Source organism: Chelon labrosus (genome assembly GCF_963514085.1).
Source record: "Chelon labrosus genome assembly, chromosome: 14".
In the NCBI taxonomy this organism is placed as follows: domain Eukaryota; kingdom Metazoa; phylum Chordata; class Actinopteri; order Mugiliformes; family Mugilidae; genus Chelon; species Chelon labrosus.
Genome location: NC_140347.1, coordinates 28,924,491 through 28,942,932, shown reverse-complemented (window position 1 = coordinate 28,942,932; position 18,442 = coordinate 28,924,491). Strand labels below are relative to the sequence as shown.

General features: G+C 39.7%; 2 protein-coding genes across 2 annotated transcripts in view; one reads left to right on the top strand and one right to left on the bottom strand.

Moving 5' to 3' along the window:
• Nucleotides 1-139: 139 nt before the first annotated feature.
• l3hypdh (trans-L-3-hydroxyproline dehydratase) lies at nt 140-5,138 on the top strand. Its single transcript, XM_084560912.1, has 6 exons — nt 140-166; nt 1,866-2,339; nt 2,407-2,576; nt 2,974-3,096; nt 3,288-3,425; nt 4,558-5,138. The coding sequence occupies exons 2-6, from the start codon at nt 1,868-1,870 to the stop codon at nt 4,681-4,683; spliced, it is 1,029 nt and encodes a 342-aa protein (XP_084417038.1). The 5' UTR covers nt 140-166; nt 1,866-1,867; the 3' UTR covers nt 4,684-5,138.
• Nucleotides 5,139-5,320: 182 nt separating this feature from the next.
• Nucleotides 5,321-18,442, bottom strand: part of LOC311499695 (disheveled-associated activator of morphogenesis 1-like) — a 46,510-nt gene continuing 33,388 nt past the window's right edge. Inside the window, 24 exon segments of the mRNA XM_084560787.1 lie at nt 5,321-6,822; nt 7,349-7,519; nt 8,826-8,957; nt 9,067-9,127; nt 9,418-9,525; nt 9,719-9,887; nt 10,020-10,108; nt 10,819-10,925; nt 11,021-11,105; nt 11,186-11,280; nt 12,228-12,257; nt 13,201-13,308; nt 13,399-13,606; nt 13,608-13,708; nt 14,238-14,425; nt 14,525-14,583; nt 14,808-14,946; nt 15,861-15,978; nt 16,079-16,145; nt 16,418-16,521; nt 16,652-16,762; nt 16,876-17,209; nt 17,631-17,725; nt 17,905-17,976. Of these exon segments, the coding sequence (XP_084416913.1) occupies nt 6,610-6,822; nt 7,349-7,519; nt 8,826-8,957; nt 9,067-9,127; nt 9,418-9,525; nt 9,719-9,887; nt 10,020-10,108; nt 10,819-10,925; nt 11,021-11,105; nt 11,186-11,280; nt 12,228-12,257; nt 13,201-13,308; nt 13,399-13,606; nt 13,608-13,708; nt 14,238-14,425; nt 14,525-14,583; nt 14,808-14,946; nt 15,861-15,978; nt 16,079-16,145; nt 16,418-16,521; nt 16,652-16,762; nt 16,876-17,209; nt 17,631-17,725; nt 17,905-17,976 (2,964 nt within the window). The 3' untranslated portion in view covers nt 5,321-6,609.

Genomic DNA, 18,442 nt, shown 5'->3' with positions numbered 1-18,442 from the left:
TTAAATCAATAAACTATCAAACGTACTGAAAATGTAAAGTCCTCCAAAACGGAAGGCGGCGCTAATGTGATATTTCAGTGCCTAGGTAAATTGTAATACGCATGCGCAGAAAAAAAAAAAAATACAAAGACTGCATAAGTTTGTCAGACGGGAAAATTAGAATCAGGTAAATACTTAAACACTTTCTGTTGTTGTACTAACTAAATTGGCGTTTTATCGGAGTCTGATTCTAATACTCTATTCAGTTCACTTCTGTTGAAGCCAACAAAACTTTTAAAATACATCGTGAAACTTTGTTCCTAATAATCTTATCGAGTTAAAGAGCTTGTGAGTGAAAAACTATGGCTTTATCACTTTTCCTCAAGATACAGAGAATATAATGTGTTTTATCTGTGTTTTTGTAAAAAAAGAAAAAAAAATCATAACGGTGTCTTGTCTTTTTCTATATTTTTCTATAGTGTCTATAGCTCATCAAAGTAGATCTTTAAAAAAAACTAATTTTTGATATTGTCCTTTTTATTGAAAAACATAGGCTCCATAACTGACATCTAAAATATATTTGTTAAATACACTGATAAGAACAAGCAGGTAAAGATCTGTACATAATTAAATTAATTAGAATATAGACAAAATGACCTTATCTGAAAATCTAAATTTACAGATTCAAAATCCATTCATGCCCTGAGTTAGACTGGCGACCTGTCCAGGGTGTACCCTGTCTCTCGCCCGATGACAGCTGGGATAGGCTCCAGCAGACCCACGACCCTTCACAGGAACAAGCAGCTACAGAAGATGAATGAATGAATGAAAGAAAAATGCATTCATGAAATCAGACAATATGACACAATTGATTCTTCACACAACAAGAAAAGCTCTTAGAAATGTTGATTTGCCTCTATGCTTTTATTTAGAAAACACCCCTCTGGTTTATCTTCTTTGAATACATTTTGAAAATGAAACGCGACTAGAAACTGGTCCTGAACAGTCAGTAGTGTAACAGATCATTTAACTTCTGTACTTGTTTAAAGTGTGACTGCAGATCTCAGTTCTCCAGGAAACTAAAATTTTCACAAAAAAAACTTTCACAATAAAACGTCTTTACAGTCACATTTGCTGTTTGATCAAAATATCTTCTCCCACTTTTTCTAATCACATTTACTTACAATGCTTTGCTTTAATGTTGCTTTTCTTTGTCATTAGTATATAGTGTCACGGATTTTATAAATGATAAATCATCAACCTCGAGGGCAACTTTCCCAAAAGTCCTACTTCCTACTTTGGTTCATGTGCCAACTGATTTTGGAATATGCACCAACTAGAGCACCACTAGAACATGTGACTGCAGAGTTCATCTTAAGTTGACGCATATAGGGACACTGTCACAAATGATGAGATGTTGTTTGGAAAAAAGGTTTTGATAAAAATAGATCTGGCAAAGAATAGTAGAATTAAAAGACATCATTTGTTACTGAAACTCATTAAACACTCATACAGTATTTGGTTCTTAACAGCTGCATTCTGATATATATGGTCAGTATATTAGCTACACGTAAAACTAATGCAGTCAAACACAACAACAGCGTTACAATAAATCTTCTCTTTGTGTAATGTTGGAACTGCTTTGGGAGGTGTTGGTTCGGCTGTATGGTCGTGTTGCAGGGTGTGGTGCTGTGGAGCTTTATTCCTTTACATTGACAGGTTTCTACTCCTTCTACACCATGATAAATGAGGTGGAAACAATCCTAGAAACACTTTAATCAAAACCTCTCAAACTGTGTCAGCATTAACTGAACATTATAACCTTCATGATTTATTGCAGGACTGAAATCTTTTAATCTAAAATGTTTATATTCCTTTTAAACTAGAAATGCAGCTTCCACCTCACGAGGGACACGAGCTCTCCGTAGTCGACATGCACACGGGCGGAGAGCCGTTACGGATCATCCTCAGCGGCTACCCAGAGGTCAAAGGTGACAGCGTGCTTTCCAAGCGCCGCTACGTCCGGGAGCACCTGGACCACCTCAGGAGGGTGCTGATGCATGAACCCCGGGGACACTATGACATGTACGGGGCCCTGGTGGTGGACAGCGAAATACCCGAGGCCCACCTTGGGGTGCTGTTCATGCACAACGAGGGCTACAGCACCATGTGTGGACACGCTGTTATCGCGCTGGGACGCTACGCCGTGGACTACAAACTGGTGAAAGAGCCACGGTCGCCCGAGACACAGGTGAACATTCACTGTCCCTGTGGGCTGGTGAAGGCTTTTGTTGAGTACTCTGAAGGGAAGACGGGAGCAGTGAGGTTTCTCAGTGTGCCAGCGTTTGCATTTGCTACAGGTACTTGTTTTTTCCTTATAGGAACCCAGAATATGTTTTCAGGGTTAACTAAATGAGTTTTCAGCAGATGTGACGGTGATGGTGGAGGGGTTTGGTGAGGTGACGGTAGACATCAGCTATGGAGGAGCCTTCTACGCCTTTGTGAGCGCACAGAGGTTTGGTTTAGATGTGAGCAAGTCCAGGACTCGAGATCTGGTGGACGCAGCCACAGCAGTGACCAACGCTGTCAAATCTCAGGTAGGAAATTTAAACTTTAAAGCTGACAGGAAGTAAGAACACCTGCGTAAAAATATCTTCCATAATTCAATTTTTTTTTTTTTTTGTGAAGTACTAAAATATTGATTAGAAAGAACCGGATTCACACATAAAGTCTTTTGTGGAGCAGCTTTAATCAGGAACTTTTTCTTATTAATCAAATGTGCATTTGTAGTGTAGAGCTGGTCATTACTAACTAAATAGAATTATTTTTATACCAAGGAGGACATCTGGTAATATTTACATGGCCAACAGCGCAAGATTAAAGAGCTACAAGTGTGTAGCTGCAAATTTAAACACCACTCATTTGTCAAATGTGTGTGGACAGCCACGTGGAAGAAAATTTTAACCGTCGTATTGTTTGTGGGATTTTTTGTAGGTGAAGTTGCATCATCCTACCAGTGACGATCTGGCCTTCCTGTATGGCACCATCCTCACAGATGGCAAAGACGATTATTCACCAGAACCCACCGCCAACGTCTGTGTGTTTGCAGAAGCTCAGGTACGTTACTGACTGGTCCTGGAAAAACCCTAACACTTTCAGGACAGCTGTCTCAAAACACGCTTCTTTTGTGTCTAGTAAAATGATCCAATAATAGCTTCAGTAAATGTGACAAGTTAAGGACCAAAAGCTGCTGTGTGGTTTATTATCATGACCTTGAGCTGTGAATGGTTCAAACGCCGTGTTTTCAGGTGGACCGAAGCCCGACAGGTTCTGGTGTCACAGCTCGAGTGGCTCTTCAGTATCACAAAGGTCTCATCCAGCTGAACCAGACCAGGACATTTCAGAGCGGAGCCACTGGATCCCAGTTCACAGGAAGAGCTGTCGAGGTATCAGGACTTTCTTCTTCTTCTTTTGTGCTATTAAATATGAAGCCTCAGGTTCAAGGTTTGCAGGTCAAGATATTTTAGCTTTATTTGATTATTCAGTGTAAATAATTAATGTTGAATAATCAGTGTTAAATATTGTAACAAGATAGATAGATAGATAGATAGATAGATAATGCTGTGTAAAAAATATACAGTAGTATCAGTAGTAGTAGTAGTAGTAGTATTAGTATATAGTTCAGTTGTTTCCTCACAGGGGGTTGTTGTTGAGTCTTATGGCCTGCTATGTGTAACTAATACACTAAGACAACAGTACCACACTTCCTACATGACACCAAGATATAAAGATTGGTTCTTTGTTGCCATTTGTGCATTTTTGTGTGTATGTGTAGTCATTATTTGTCTCCTTGTGGTCTTTTAGTTTAGTTTACTGTATTTAACTGTGTATTGTTCCAGCAGCTAATCTCTAAGCACCAGTAGAAGTAATGCAATCAGTAGTACAAAATGTAACTGAATAGTAATATTCACCCTACATTTCTCTTCCATGTCCCTTCTTCTATTTCTGTCATAAACAGAAATCAGTATGTTGCATAAATATAATTGCCAATTGCAATTTGACTTGATTTTCCTACAAGAAATATCCCCCCTGTGGTCCAGTGATCTCTGAGCTTGTACTCAGCTGACCTGTTCAGATGTCAGTCATGATTGTGTCCTTCGTGGTCCTGCACCTGTGTTGGAAGTAGATAAAAGGTTTCTGGCTCGACTGTCACAGTCAAAAAGTGTTATGAACCAAAGGTCAGGGGTAGTTGGCGATAACATCACTCTGTTAGACGCAATATCCAGATAGCTCAAAACCTTGGCAGAACGACTAAACTGACTTGTTGATGCCGAATTAAAAAGTTCACTTGAAAAGCAAAATCCACCCCTAAACATTTCAGCTGTCACTGTCTGAAGATAACTTAGACCAAGACAGATCATTTATTGCTTATGTACAGCTCTAAGATTTATAGATGATTTTGTCTTATCAAACCGACCCACATATCCTGACAAAAAAGAGAAAAAAAGTGCTATTTTTATGTTGATTAAAAAAAAGAAAAAAATACAAGTTCATTTGTGATTTTGTGCTTCTGTTCAGGAGACCAAGTGTGGAGACTTCAAGGCTGTAGTGGTGGAAGTTGCTGGTCGAGCTTTTTACACCGGAGTTTCACGCTTTGTGCAGGAGACAGACGACAAGCTGACACACGGTTTTCTGCTGAAGTGAGCATCAATGATAAGGCTTCTGTTTAAACGTGAGCACTCATAGGAAATGCATTTAAAACATCAGCGTTATAAAGGACTAAAAACATCTACCGACAGAAAATCTCCGAGATGTTTTGATAAATCTACAAAAAAAATTGTCAGATTACATTATATATATATATATATATATATATATATATTTTTTTTTTTTTTTGTTGTTGTTTTAAAACAGGCAACTCTTGTCTGCTTTACCAGAGTGGTACCTCAAGAAACAATGTGCTAAACATTATTTAACACAAAGATGTGATCAGTAACTGGCTCTTGTCAGTGCAATTTACCGAAATTAGTGACACAACAAATCCGAAAACAAAACAACGAAAACGTTCTTTATCCCCTATTGTGACATTTAGAATGAATTAATGGATGAGGTTAACACTGTGAAAAGTGAAACAGTGCAGGCTGTAATATCAGGATATTGTTGGATTTGTATTAAATCTTATTAGAGTTGAAAACTGTTGCGTTACACTTACTGGCCACTAGATGGAGCCATTACATTGGACGCTATGAAAAGATGCTTTCATCCTAACTTTTTGACACATAATAATTGTATGCATGTGCTTCTTAACTAAACACAAAAAACTCAGTCGTGTTTTCTCCCATTTATTTATCATCAGGTCATTGAACAATGGAAGGCAGTATTTAAATTATAAAAGTTCAGTGGAGGTGCCTGACGCTGGTTGGATTCACACAGCTGAAGAGACAAATTAAAACCAGAAGTTTTGTTTTCTGCATGAATGAAATCTTCACATGTGGATCAGAGTTTGAAATATATATATATATATATATATATATATATATATACATATATATATATATATTTTTTTTTTTTTAAGGCAGCGTGAATCCAGCCAGTGTGCAGAAAACATATTTTATCTATTCAAATAAAAACATTAAGGGAGGGCACTCTCTTCGGGGTGGGGAGGGGGGGTATTGCATTATGGGTATAGTTTTAATGGCATTTAGCATAGTAATTATGAGTTCATATGTGCATGTGCAACAAGCACACACTTATATATTGATATACGTAATCTATGACATAAGTGTCCACACTTGTAGAGAAATTGCAGATTAGGCCCAGGCCTTTGAGAGTACCGCTCAACAATTTAAATCCATAGAGTTAAGGCCAGCTCTTAACAGGAAAAGGTTCAAATAACACATACAATGATCGGATGTATAAATGTTGCACGTCAATAATGATGAATAGAAAAGAAACTCTGCTTCTCAGCTGCGTTACCTGCAGTTAAAACCACATCTGTCTCGACAACGCAGCGCCTCAGTCCCGTCGTGGTTCTGACTGCGAGAGAGTGGCAGCGTCAAGAGGAAGTTTAGGTTTAGTCTTTCTTCAAAAAAATTATCTCTTGGACAGTTCAGGCATGTGAAAGCAGCCCCTCTAAATCTATGAAATCAGCCTGTACAAAATGGCCCCTTGTGTTTTTAATGGAATCATGTTCCCGTTTGGATCGAGTGTCCAGCCCTGGAGGAGTCTCCTAGCTGCACATTTCTCTCTCTGTGCATAGATTCTCATGTACAAACTTCAGCACAGAATGGATCCTGTCAAATAAACATCTCTGGAAGGGAACTTTTCTCCTGCATGACATTGTCTTGAAACATTTCACCTGATCAAACCAATCCTCCAGTAGGAATGATCTAATTTGGTCAAACAGTATCAACTTTTGGCTTCTGCTCTGTTTCGTATCAAAATCTCTGAGGATGAGAGGTCTAAACATGTTGTGCTGTGTGTGGCTCTGCTGCCATGATGCAAGGCCATGGATTATTCAAGCCGAGCTGGGTGGGAGTGGAGGAGGGTGCAGAGGAATGTGCATGTCAGTCCGACCCACAGAGAAACCAATGGTGAACAGGGGTGGGAGAAGGACGACCTCAGTCACGCTTAGAAGTTGAGCTTGGTGACCGGTCGCTCTCTGCCCGAGTCCGTGCTCTGGCTGTTGATCCGCTTGCGGTTCCGTTTCATCTTGGACAAGTCCTTGTCAAAGACCTCGCCTGAACGCAGAGCTGACACCAAGTCGTCAAACTCGCCTCCGTCGTCTTCTCCGTTAGCTTTTGCTTTGCGGGCCTTCCGCTCTTTCTCCCTCTGTTCTTTCAGCTGGTGAAACACAAATGAAAATGTATTTAAAGAAACGGTTCCCTCTACTGTCAAGCCAGCTAGACTGGAAATAGAAAGATTCTGCCCAAAGGTAACATAGTCCAAACACCAGCACAGTGACTTCCTGGTGTCTTGTCAACATGAGGCTGCTACGCAAAATAAGGCAGCCACTAGAGAAAAAGTGAAGCACACAACGAACAAAAACACAACTGTTTTTAAACTTCTGTTTTTGTTTTAAGAGACAAATGAGATATAACATGTTTTCAACGTGTAATTAGTGGGATTTAGAGAGAGTAGCTGTTTCCTCATGTTTCCAGTCTCGTGCTAAGCTACCAGCTATCAATCTTCCCATTTAACTTGACAAAAGAAAGCAAATTAATTCCTAAATTGTCAAACGGCTCCTTTCAAGTGAGATTATGTGTTGAACAGCCGGCTTTGTAGGGTCTAGTGTGCTGAAGATGCTAAAAAAAAAAGGGGTGGGTGGGGTGGGAGGGGTTTATAGCAACAGATTAATATGACTTCATACCTGAGCTTCCATTTTAGCCCTGCGCTCCTCCTCTTCCTTGCGTTTTCGCATGTTCTCGTTCTCCTGCTGAGCCTCGGCAAACGACTGCAGAAACTGGTCAAAGATGCCAAAGAACTCATCTGGCTGCATCTTACTGGCATCCTCACCAAAGTGCTTTACTGCCCTCAGGAACTGTGGGACCAAAGAGAAGGGGCACGCAGAGAGGGGCACATGGGATTAGATTTACAGCAAGACACAGCAGAACCATGTTTTACTCCGTCTTCCACCGTTTTACAGGAGACTCATTAGGGCCCAGCTCTTTGAAATCAGACCAGGGTAGCAGTAGTCGTGCTTTGAAGCCCATGTTAACCCCGATCTGACTGACTACTGATTGCAGCTCAGGTTGGAGACTGGAGCCAGAGCCCAAATTAAGGCAATGTGTTTGTAGAGTGTTTTCCACAGTGAGTTAAACAGGAGGACATCCAGATGCAGGATCATGCTGAGAGCATATACCTTCCAACATGTGTATGTTGACAGCAGCTCTGTCCGTGACACGCAGACCCGGTCAGAGGAAGCAAAGATATAAAGGATTTAAAAAGTCAATTTAATAGTTTCTGTTGTTTTTTTTTGTTTTTTGTTTTTTTAATTATCACAGCAGCATTTAAGAAAAATAATTTCTGTGATGTGCGATTCCTGAAATGTCCCTTTTTTTTCTTTACATAAGTTTTATCCTATGAACATATCCACAAACCAGATGTTAATGAGCTCTTCACAGGGTCAGCAGGTTCTCTGATTTCTGATCATGAGTACAGAGGACCACTGTAAACACTTCAAATATTTAACTGTGGGACACCATAAATGATTCACAGAAACTAATGGTTGCCATGTGACCAGCCGAGCACTTGGGTCAATGTAGCACACTATGAGGTGAAAAACATGCTCAACTCTTCCTGCCTTACAGGAAGACAGACACATAAATCTAACATCAGGGTGTCAAACTCTCTTTTGAAATGTGAATATGATCAGTTTTAGAATAGTACTGGTCCATCTTCCATAAAAATGAAACAAACATTTGTTTCCTCTTTTGCTTATGTTTGTGCTACACATGTACGATGATAACATGTTCAGCCAGTTGGCAGGTGCAGTCAAAGACCTTTAAACCATAACACGGTGAGACACACATTGTATATACAACTGTGTGAAATAATATCCAAGCCTCTGTTCCTGGTTTCACTCTTGACCTGCACACATGGCAACGAGCGGTCGGACCAATAAAATGTCAGTGGCGCTGCAGCAGGAAGCTGAAGCGCTTCGCTCCCGCTGTTAGCTTTCCTTGAAAGGTGACTGATGAGGTCAATAAGGCATGTAGAAACAGCTGCATAGAGAGGAAATAGGATGCTAGCTTTCACTGCCTGTGTCTACAATCGACAGTGGTGCTGTCTGGTCGGCTCAGACTTTTTAAGTTCTCTACAGAAAACATGCAGCCATAAAGACGTACCAGCTCTTTGGCCTCAGTGAGAGAGTCTTCCACATCGGAGAAGCTGAAGCTCGCCACGGTGATGAACTGACTCACCACGGACACAAATTTGTCTCCCAGCTCCTGTGGTCGCTTCTTCTGGTATTCCAGTTCCTACAAGGGGATTGAAAGGCAACATGAAGGATCTCAATCTGTACTCAACATTTAATAACTGCATGTCCAAGGCAAAACACGAACTGTCAAATAAATCTTAGCCACTCACGCTCTCTACACTTTTTAAGCCGCTGCGCAGGTTGCCTATATCTTTTTCCAGCTCTGTCATACTGCAGGGAAAGAAGGAAAGGTGGTCAACGTATACAGAATGGAAGGACTGGTTTTATTTAAAAAATAAGTATTTAAAGGTTTGGTAGCAGAGATAAAAACAATCCAGAAAGACATAAACATGCAGAAACACATTAGACAACAGCTAGAATAAATAAATATAAATGGCAAGCTAAAATATGTTTGATTTCTATTTTTGTTTAATAATCTTGCAGACTTAAATTTTATCCTGTGACTCATTCCATTGATGGATCCTGACCCCCAGATTGGGAACCACTGCTCCTTCACTTACTTGACTTTGGCAGCTTCTGAGATACTCAGCAGGTCCTCCTGGAACATCATGACTTTGGGATATTTCTTCTCCAGGATGGTGATCAGGTAGTGCAGCAGAGTTATGTTTCTGCAAACAGAGTTGACAGAGAGAACAAATGTGCAATATATTGCTTTTATTATGGAGTTTCAGATATGAATAACCATATGGAGTTCCACCAGTACAACATTCCCAGTTCCAGATGTGACTTTTATATATTCCGTGCAATTCTTTCTGTGACTGCCTGCAGAGTTTCAATGTTACAAGTGAAAAATGTTATTACTTGTCGATGCTGGATTTGGTATCAGCGATCTTGTTGAGTGAAGACACCTTGAAGCCATAGGCGTTGCCTCTCTGACCCTTATTCATGTAGTTTCCAAAGGCCAGCACCACCTCCAGCAGCTGCTTCAGGTTTCTACTGTGTAAAACTTCCTTAGACGCCTTGGTCAGAGCTAAAACGTTGAGAAAAAAGTGTTTCCAGTGGATTAAAGAGTTCTATTGTTGTAAATATAACCTTTCTTTAAATTATCAAAAAAATCATCTGAGATAATGTCATTCATGTATAAAATAGAGACATTTCCCACCTTCCACTTTGGGTTTGATTTCAGCTATCCTCTCTGCAAACTTCTTTTTGAAGTATAGAGACTGCAGCCTCTGCTGGTAGTGGTTTATTCTGGACACAGGATGGAAAATATGTGTCAGAGAAGAACAAAAGCAGATAAAAATAATACATTATTAACATGGAAAACCGTCAATTTAGACAAAAGCCACAAACACGGACACTGCTTGAGCAAACTAAGCTAGGCGCCCCCACTGAATGGCTCATATGAACATTTTATTTGTGGTAATGAAGCTTATTTTTGGCAGAGTTTAGATTTCAGCTTATAAACCACAGCTAATGAATACAACAGTGACAGCTGTTCTCCAGTCCAGCTTCTATGACAAAGAATTTTGAAAACTACAGTAAATTATTCAAATCCAAACAGCAAAAAAACAACAAAAAAAACATTTGTATTGACCTGCTTTTAACCGTTACATGCATTTCCATTGTGACTATGCTGTAGGAACACCAGTTACTATAGTTTCTGATCTCTGCTTAGCTGGTCTTCATGTATTTGTGGCCCAAGTTGTTATGTTGCCTTTGTTCCCTTTATCTTACAAGACTTGGTTTACAAAACTGAAATACCAATACTCTTATTAAATTACTGCGTCTGTTTACTCACCAGCATGATTAGAAATAGTGATTCATACTGACCGCTATTGTTCCCTGCTAAGTAGAAACCCATGTGTCACTGCATTTATCGGCTCTGACTAAGAGGAAACAAGGCCTATTGTTTTTTCAGCAGTTTAACATGAAGTATAAAATAAACACAAGCTGAGTACCTGCTCATCTCGTAGAGGAAGCGGTCGGGTTTGGCCATTCGATCGAGCTCATGTTTGTGCTCCTCCAGGAGATCCACGTCACTTTTCTCGGGGACAAACTTCAGCAACTAAAAGGGCAAAAAAATCACAGTTGATTCTTCAGGTACAGTTGCTACATCCATTGTTTTTCATACATGCATGAAAAATATAAAAAACTGCGTACCTGCTCCAGCATGTCTTTGGGAAGGTCCTCTTGTTCGTCCATGGTCAGAATGGCTCTCTTGATCTCCTCATTAGAGAGCTTCAGTCTGCAGATGAGTCAGTTAAAAATATATCATAAACTGAGCTTCATCAGTATTTCTGAAGGGTTATAATGGACTGAACTTACCGTGAGAGGAGGATGTTGCAGTTCTGAGCTCGACGGCCATCAATGACTGACAGCTCTTTGACTTTTTTGGAGCTTGTCTCGTCTTCTGCCTCTTTCTGTGAGCAGAAGCGGTTAGAATGCATTGAGCTATTTTAATATCTGACACACTTTGTTTTAGTCACAGTCACAGAGAAACACGCGACATTGAAGATGTACTGAGAAGCGCTGAAAACACAAAAGTAGTGACACGGGTTTAAGAGATAAGATAAGACATCCTAACTGAAATCATTTTGATTAGATTCCAATTTGTTTACATGGGCACTAAATAAAATGATCTGTTAAGATATATACTTTTTGGATATGTGATCAGAAATTTAACAAAATAATTATTACCTAACCTAACATTATTGGCTGCACAGAATTCAATAGAAGATGACCAAAATGGACGCACATTTTCTTAAGTGCAATCTACGTCAATTTTGGTTTTGTTAATCTGTAAATCCTTGTTGAACAACTTGTTTCAAGCCTTTCGACCATTTAGGTGTTCAACAATTTTTTAACTTCTTTGAGGTCACTAACAACATTGGTCTGTGACAGATGTTTTCATCCCTTCTGGAAACTCATAACATCATATGTTTGCAGAAATAATGTGTTTATACCAACCAGAGAAAAACGATCAAGTTATTAGGTTATTAGGCGCCAGTATTTCACTGTTCACCACGTCTCTCAATCCAAATTAAAAATATATTCCGATCCGACCAGTCTGTAATGTTTGAGGTGGTGACATAAAGCATTTTTATTCTGATTGGGCTATTATTCTGATTATTAGTGAAGTACTGGTGTCGATGTAAACGCAGCAACAGAGAGCAATCGTCACATCCATGAGTATACACAAACACAACAGAAGTAATGGTGGTCGATTCTGAACAAAATTTCAGAGGTTTTATATTCTCCTAGACTCGTATTATGTAAATGAACAACATCAAATACACATCAAGTACAACATGAACAAAAGTCAGATTAAATCCAGAATGAGACTATAAACTACTTTAAGTCCACTCACCTGTTTGCTGTTATTGATCATTAAGAAGTCCTAAAATGCAGGCAAGAAGCAGGGAAGATGTAAGCACTCATTAGAATAAGTCAAGCAGTTACGTGATTGCAGCCCATAAGAACAGACAGCAAATGAATTAAAGCACATTCAGCACTTAAAGGGATAGTTTGGTTTCTTTGGTTGGCACAGTGAACAGGAATACTGAATGGGATCAGCAGCAAAACGTATTTAAAGTTATTTTTTTTGCATTCAAACAAAAAACAAACTGTCCCTTTAAATGACAATGGATCAGCAATGAAATGAGCAGCATTGAGGCACAAGTGGGAGTTCAGTCGATCAATACGTGCGTATCATTCACATGCTGTGCACACTGGAAATCCAGTTGACAGCTTCTTTGTGGATGTCAGAAAAATCAAAACTATCAGTGTGTTATTTTCAGACTTTGTTGCAGCTTATGTGTAATTTAAATACAATAAATCTGATACTGTGTGCATTCAACATGGTTAATGTCACGCTTGAGCACTGACATTTTAAACTTAGAAAAGACATGCTCATCCCTAGAGTGCTGATTATAAATATCTAGTGATACAATAATTGCAAACTGAAGCCACCAAAAAGAAACTGTTGATTGTGAGCAGCTCACTCATGCATTTTCAATCACAATTTGCAGAATTATCAAAATCACAAAAAAAGCATTCCATTCAAATGTAATACGTTTTAATTATTAGAGCTTGGCATCTAATAAACAGACACGTCTATTTCTCTGTCATTCTTTTTTGATGTCAGACTGACTTTTGTTTTTAGTTATCTGACCTCTGCTCCCATACCAAACTATGTTTGAGAAATTCAAACGCAAGCCACGTCTAAATCCAAAAATAAAAGCCAGCTGACCCCTCAGCCCAGCCCACTTATCTATCACATGATAGATGGTAGACATCAACATTTGTGGAGATTTAGAGATGAACTGCATCATCCTCAGTACCTGCTGTCTTTGATAGGCTGAGAAGGTCTTTTCAATGTCCTCCAGGTCCAAGATTTTGAAAACCTTGGCATCATCAACATCCATCCAAACAGTGCCCTCCAGCTTATTCTGTGCAGAGGAGAATCAGACATGTTACATTTCATGGTTTAACACAAAGCAGAAATGTATTCAAGTCTTTTGTTTCCCAACTGTTCTCACCTCAGCTAACTTGGACCAGTTGAAGGACTTGAGTGGGTTGGATGGCTGAGGAATGTTCTTCCTCTTCAAAGATAGTCCCAGGGGTCCTCCTGGCGGCGGTGGGATGCCTCCGATGGGTGGGAGTCCAGGAGGAGGTGGTGGGCCACCTGGCGGAGGAGGCGGGGGAGGTGGAGGAGGCATCATACCACCTGGAGGTGGTGGAGGGGGGCGGGAACATGCCTGCAACTGCTGGCATGGGTGGCGGAGACACAGGGCCGCCAGGAGGGCCGGGGGGTAGAGGAGGGCCGCCAGGAACAACAGCTGCCTGTCTCTGCAAGGACACAAAACAATATCATTTTAGTCTTTCTTTGGGATTTGGCACCAAACACCAAAAACATCATCCTTTTATGTTTCCATACAAATACAGAAGGTGACCCTGATTTTTGTTTATTATAAAAATACTCTCCTCTCTTTAAATGAAATAATCTGAATAGGGTAAACTTATTTTCACTCATGTTTATGAGATGTCATTTGAAGGGACTATAAATCATTCAGGTACTGAAAGTACTTCGTTGTGCTAATTTTATCTGTTTGTAGTACACAAATAACTGCTTTATCCATTTCTTTGAAGGGGTAAGTGCAAGAAAATGTTACTATTTTGAACATAAATCAATATTCATTGGTAGTTTGAGTTTGTGACAGCAAAAAAAGAGTTATGTTCAGACTTTAATTGATTTCTTCCATACTTATATATATGAATAGTGGGATAATTATGCACAGCTTTAGTGGTCTCTTAAATCAACTCATCTGATGATCACCATTTGTTGTCAATGTCAATGAAATTTTATAAGACAACGTACAATACTGAGTTCGTGGAGTCGTGCAGTGAGTTCGGCCACTTGCTGTTTGACATTTTTGTGCTCGTTGCTCTCCTTTTCCAGCTTCTCTTTCATCTTGTTGAGCGTCTGCATCATGTCCTCTTTCTCCTGGGTCTTGGCATCACATTCACGTTCCTTCTTCTCAAACTTTTGCTGCAGCTCGTGGTGCTCTGTGTTAGGAGATCAAAGCAACATATTCATCATATTGAGTTTATTAAAACATGATTTTAAACGGTCACCAACTCAAACAAATTCATAATCATACAGACCTTTTCTCATTTTCTCTGCTTGCTCTTTCCACTGTTTGACTTCGTTTTCATTGACCAGCCTGCAGAGGACATGTCACACATCATTAATTACTGCATTAAGACTCCACTCGTTGTTTTTCCAAACTTAAAAGGGAAGCTATTTTTGTCCAGCACTGTCAAGCACATGGCTTTCAACTTCTCAACAAACACAACAATGTTCTACATTCTTCAATCCGGCAGCCAAGTAATTAGTTCCATACATCCTTTAAGTGTCTCTCTGTTCAGGGGAAATCAGAGCACTCACATCCGGACAACGTTCTTCACGTTAAAATTCTCCAGCGGTGCGACGTCGGGGTCGTGACCTTTATCGTTCTGTAAGACCATCTGCTGAACGATGCGATCCAACAGCAGCCAGTACTGTACCGTGTTTCCACTTCTCTTGTCTGCAGACAGATTAAAAAAAAGGTTCTTGACTAACTTTTGAAAAATGATTGGTTAAAGTTAAATACACAGTGGTTACACAGCTCAAGGGAAGCAATGTAGTTACAACTCACAACAAGATAAAACATGTATTTGTTAAGAGATTATTGACGCTGCATCATTCATCAGAGGAAAAATGGTAAATGGCCTTGCTTTTATATAGCGCCTTTCTGCCTATTGGTACTCAAAGTGCTTTACAGTCACAGACACATCTACATCACTGGGAGCAGTGTCTTGCTCAAGACACTTCGGCATGTGGCTCATTCGGGGATCAAACCACTAACCATCTGGGTCGTGGATAACCCGCTCTACCTACTGAGCCACAGCCGTCCACTTAATGTTATTAATAATGAAATCCCTGTAGCCACATCACTACTGAGGAGCATCTTGTTGTTACCACTGTATCTGAAATGTTCAATGCATCAAATCACATTCAGTCTATTGATTTCTCTTTCTATTTTAGTACCAGCACAACTTTGCACTCTTAATCCCTCAGAAGGGTAACTGAGGACAGATCCATTAAAAAGCTACACAGAGTTGAAGGTGAATATAAAATAGGCTAATAGGCAGTTTATTGACTGTTTCACTACAAATCAGATAATGTGGGAAATCAGGCTATGTACGTTTTCCAGAACAACAGCTACAAAAGTAAATATTAGAATAGTGTGAATCAGTGCAGTTTTTCATTGGACTGGGAATGTGTGTCCAATTTCTAGGGTGACTTATCTGGAGTCAACATTCTTATCTTTTTGGCAAGAACCCAGAATGTACAGATATGCTTCGTGTGTATTTTATGGGAGTATGACTACTAACTTGTTTGGAAATCCTTTTTAATAGAAAATGTTTATATCCTGCCATTAATTAATGAAAGACTCACGTGGCATGAGCAGACAGTGATGCAGGACAGACATAAAGTGCGGGTATGCATCAGTGTGGTTCATTTTCTTGCGAATGAGATCAAAAACTTGGGTGGCACTTTTGGTGTCAATATGTACCTGGAGAAAGGGGGAAAAGAGGGACAACTGAATTAGCACCTGAACAATATTTATGACTCAATTCATGCAAGAAGAAGGGAATGATTTTTCACTTCCTTACCGACTCAAAACGTTTTGACAGAGCCAGCTCATCCTCATTTCGCAGCATTTCAAAGTAGTCCAAATGCCTGAGAGTGTCAGAGGGAATGGTTGAATTAGAGAGACAGCTGCACATAGGAAGCACTCATATACTCATAACCCAACTGAGACATGACCTGAGTGTGGATTGGGAGGCATAAGTGTGTTTGTTGGATAAGAATCAGCTTTATTAAGGTTCATATCATCCTCTCTGATTTCACATTAGTTCTGCTTCTGATCAGTAAACATTTTTAGCAAAATCCTGGAGTGGGTGAGTTCTTCCAAACAAGAAATCATATATTGAAATGAGGTTCCTTCTCACCTGTCTAATGTGGAGTTTTCATGAGAACGTAGCTTATCGATCACAGGTTGTATCCCCAGCATAAGAAACTCGTATCGGAGGTGGATACGGAATTCTAAACTAGTCTATATTTAAAAAACAAACATACAATAAATTAGCTGTAAAAATGGAAACAAAGCATTTTAAAGAATCTCTTCAACTTGTTACTTATTACATCTGGTATGAAAGGAAGCATGACAGCTGTGTATAATTTACCTCTCCAGCTCCTTGACTCAGCACAGCATTAATAAAGGACATGATGGCTGTTTTCAGGTTGACCTCGTCTCTGTATCGTCCTGTACTTCGGTCCAGATCATTTATAAGTGTCTGAAGGATGACAAGCAATTACCAGGGTTAAATATCTTCAGGCTTTTGAATTGCTTCATATATCTGCAAAGGATTTAAAACCACAACTGTGCGTTTGACTTGCTCCCACTCACCTGGAAGCGCGTCCTCTCGCTGGCAAAACGTTGATAGTGCAGCATGGACTCCAGGATTTTTTTGTGCCCGCCGGGCACCAAACACACAGCACCCATTATCTCCAGAACTGCCACCTTAGTCTTAATGTTTTCTGTGGCCAGGCTCTGAGCGATGATGTTGATGCTCTCAGAGTGAGAGAGGACATGGGCACGGCCCTGAGAGTTGTTCATCAAGGCCTTGATGCAGCCGATCAGAGATGTGTGGATCTGTGACTCTGTGGTGTCGTAGTCCATACTCTTCAGGAAGTTCAGGATACACGTCAGGCCATCCAGATCGATAAAACGAGTAACAAACCTGAAAGCGCAGAGATGTCATCTTGGTTTAGAGACAACTAGATTTTAGGGGAAGACTGGTTTTATGATAATACTGCCCAAATGTCCTGGAATAAAACTCTAGTATCACACATAAAAAAGCTAAATGTCTATGTATATGTGTTCAGTTGTTCAGTTGCCTCTATATTCTCATACTGATTATGATCATACATATGATTTCATCATCTTAAGTAAATGTAACGTTATTATTTAAATGTATTGAAAGTGTAGTAATATCCTTTAACATACATTTACTTCAATACAAAATCTTCAACTAGCGCTACAGTGAATCAGTGTTTTAAAGAACTAAATTGCATACTGTTGTGAGCAACTGAGAAGAGTTCCATTTGAAATAAAGCACAAGGAGGAGATCAGAGGACAGAGTGAGATGTAGAAAGCATTACCTCATAGGTTGGGTCCTAAGAGCAGTCTTCAGGCTCTCGATGGTTTTGTTCCTCTCTTCCTCCTCTTCTTTCTCCAGAGCAAGGATTGGCTTTCTCTAAATAAACATAATAACAAAAATGAATTTACTCAGGACACAGATTTAGTTAAACACAAATCTGCTTATTGGTTCAGATGAGGTTTATAGGTTAAATTCCAGGATACACTATATAGTTTTTTCTTCCAGGACTATTTTATAGGCAAGAATAAGAAGAAATAAACTACGTTATTACTTACAGCCGCCATTGAATTGAGTTGATCGATGTAATACTCTGGCCAACTAGTTGCGCCTTTGTTTTCTTCTTGTTCCTGAAAACAGGTTTATCCAGAAAAAATAATGAGGCATTGTTGACACACAATAAAGACATAAAATGAACATGAGGTAAGTGAATTAAAGACATGTGTTCAGCCTATGAATATTGACTGGGTGACTGGAGTGGGACTGGAACACACACAAGCAGGAAATATTTCAGAAAGTCACATGAGAGTTTTTGTTTGCTTCATGTCATATGTTTGAAGTCTAACATGAAAGCAGATCAACTTTTCCCCGTTTCCTCCTACTTTCCATGATTTTTCGGATGAACTGGATTTGAAAGACACATGCAAACAAGGTCCGGTCACTAGTAGCCAAAAGCTAAAAACGGAGAAAGAACTCAATGTAGGGCGACACAGATATTCAACCTAGTTTATCCTCCGGTGGTTCACTGAGTTTCAAGAGGTGGTGAAAAGTGCCAAAAAAAGGGAAGCGCAGCTGCTTGAGAAAATCTTGAGATTA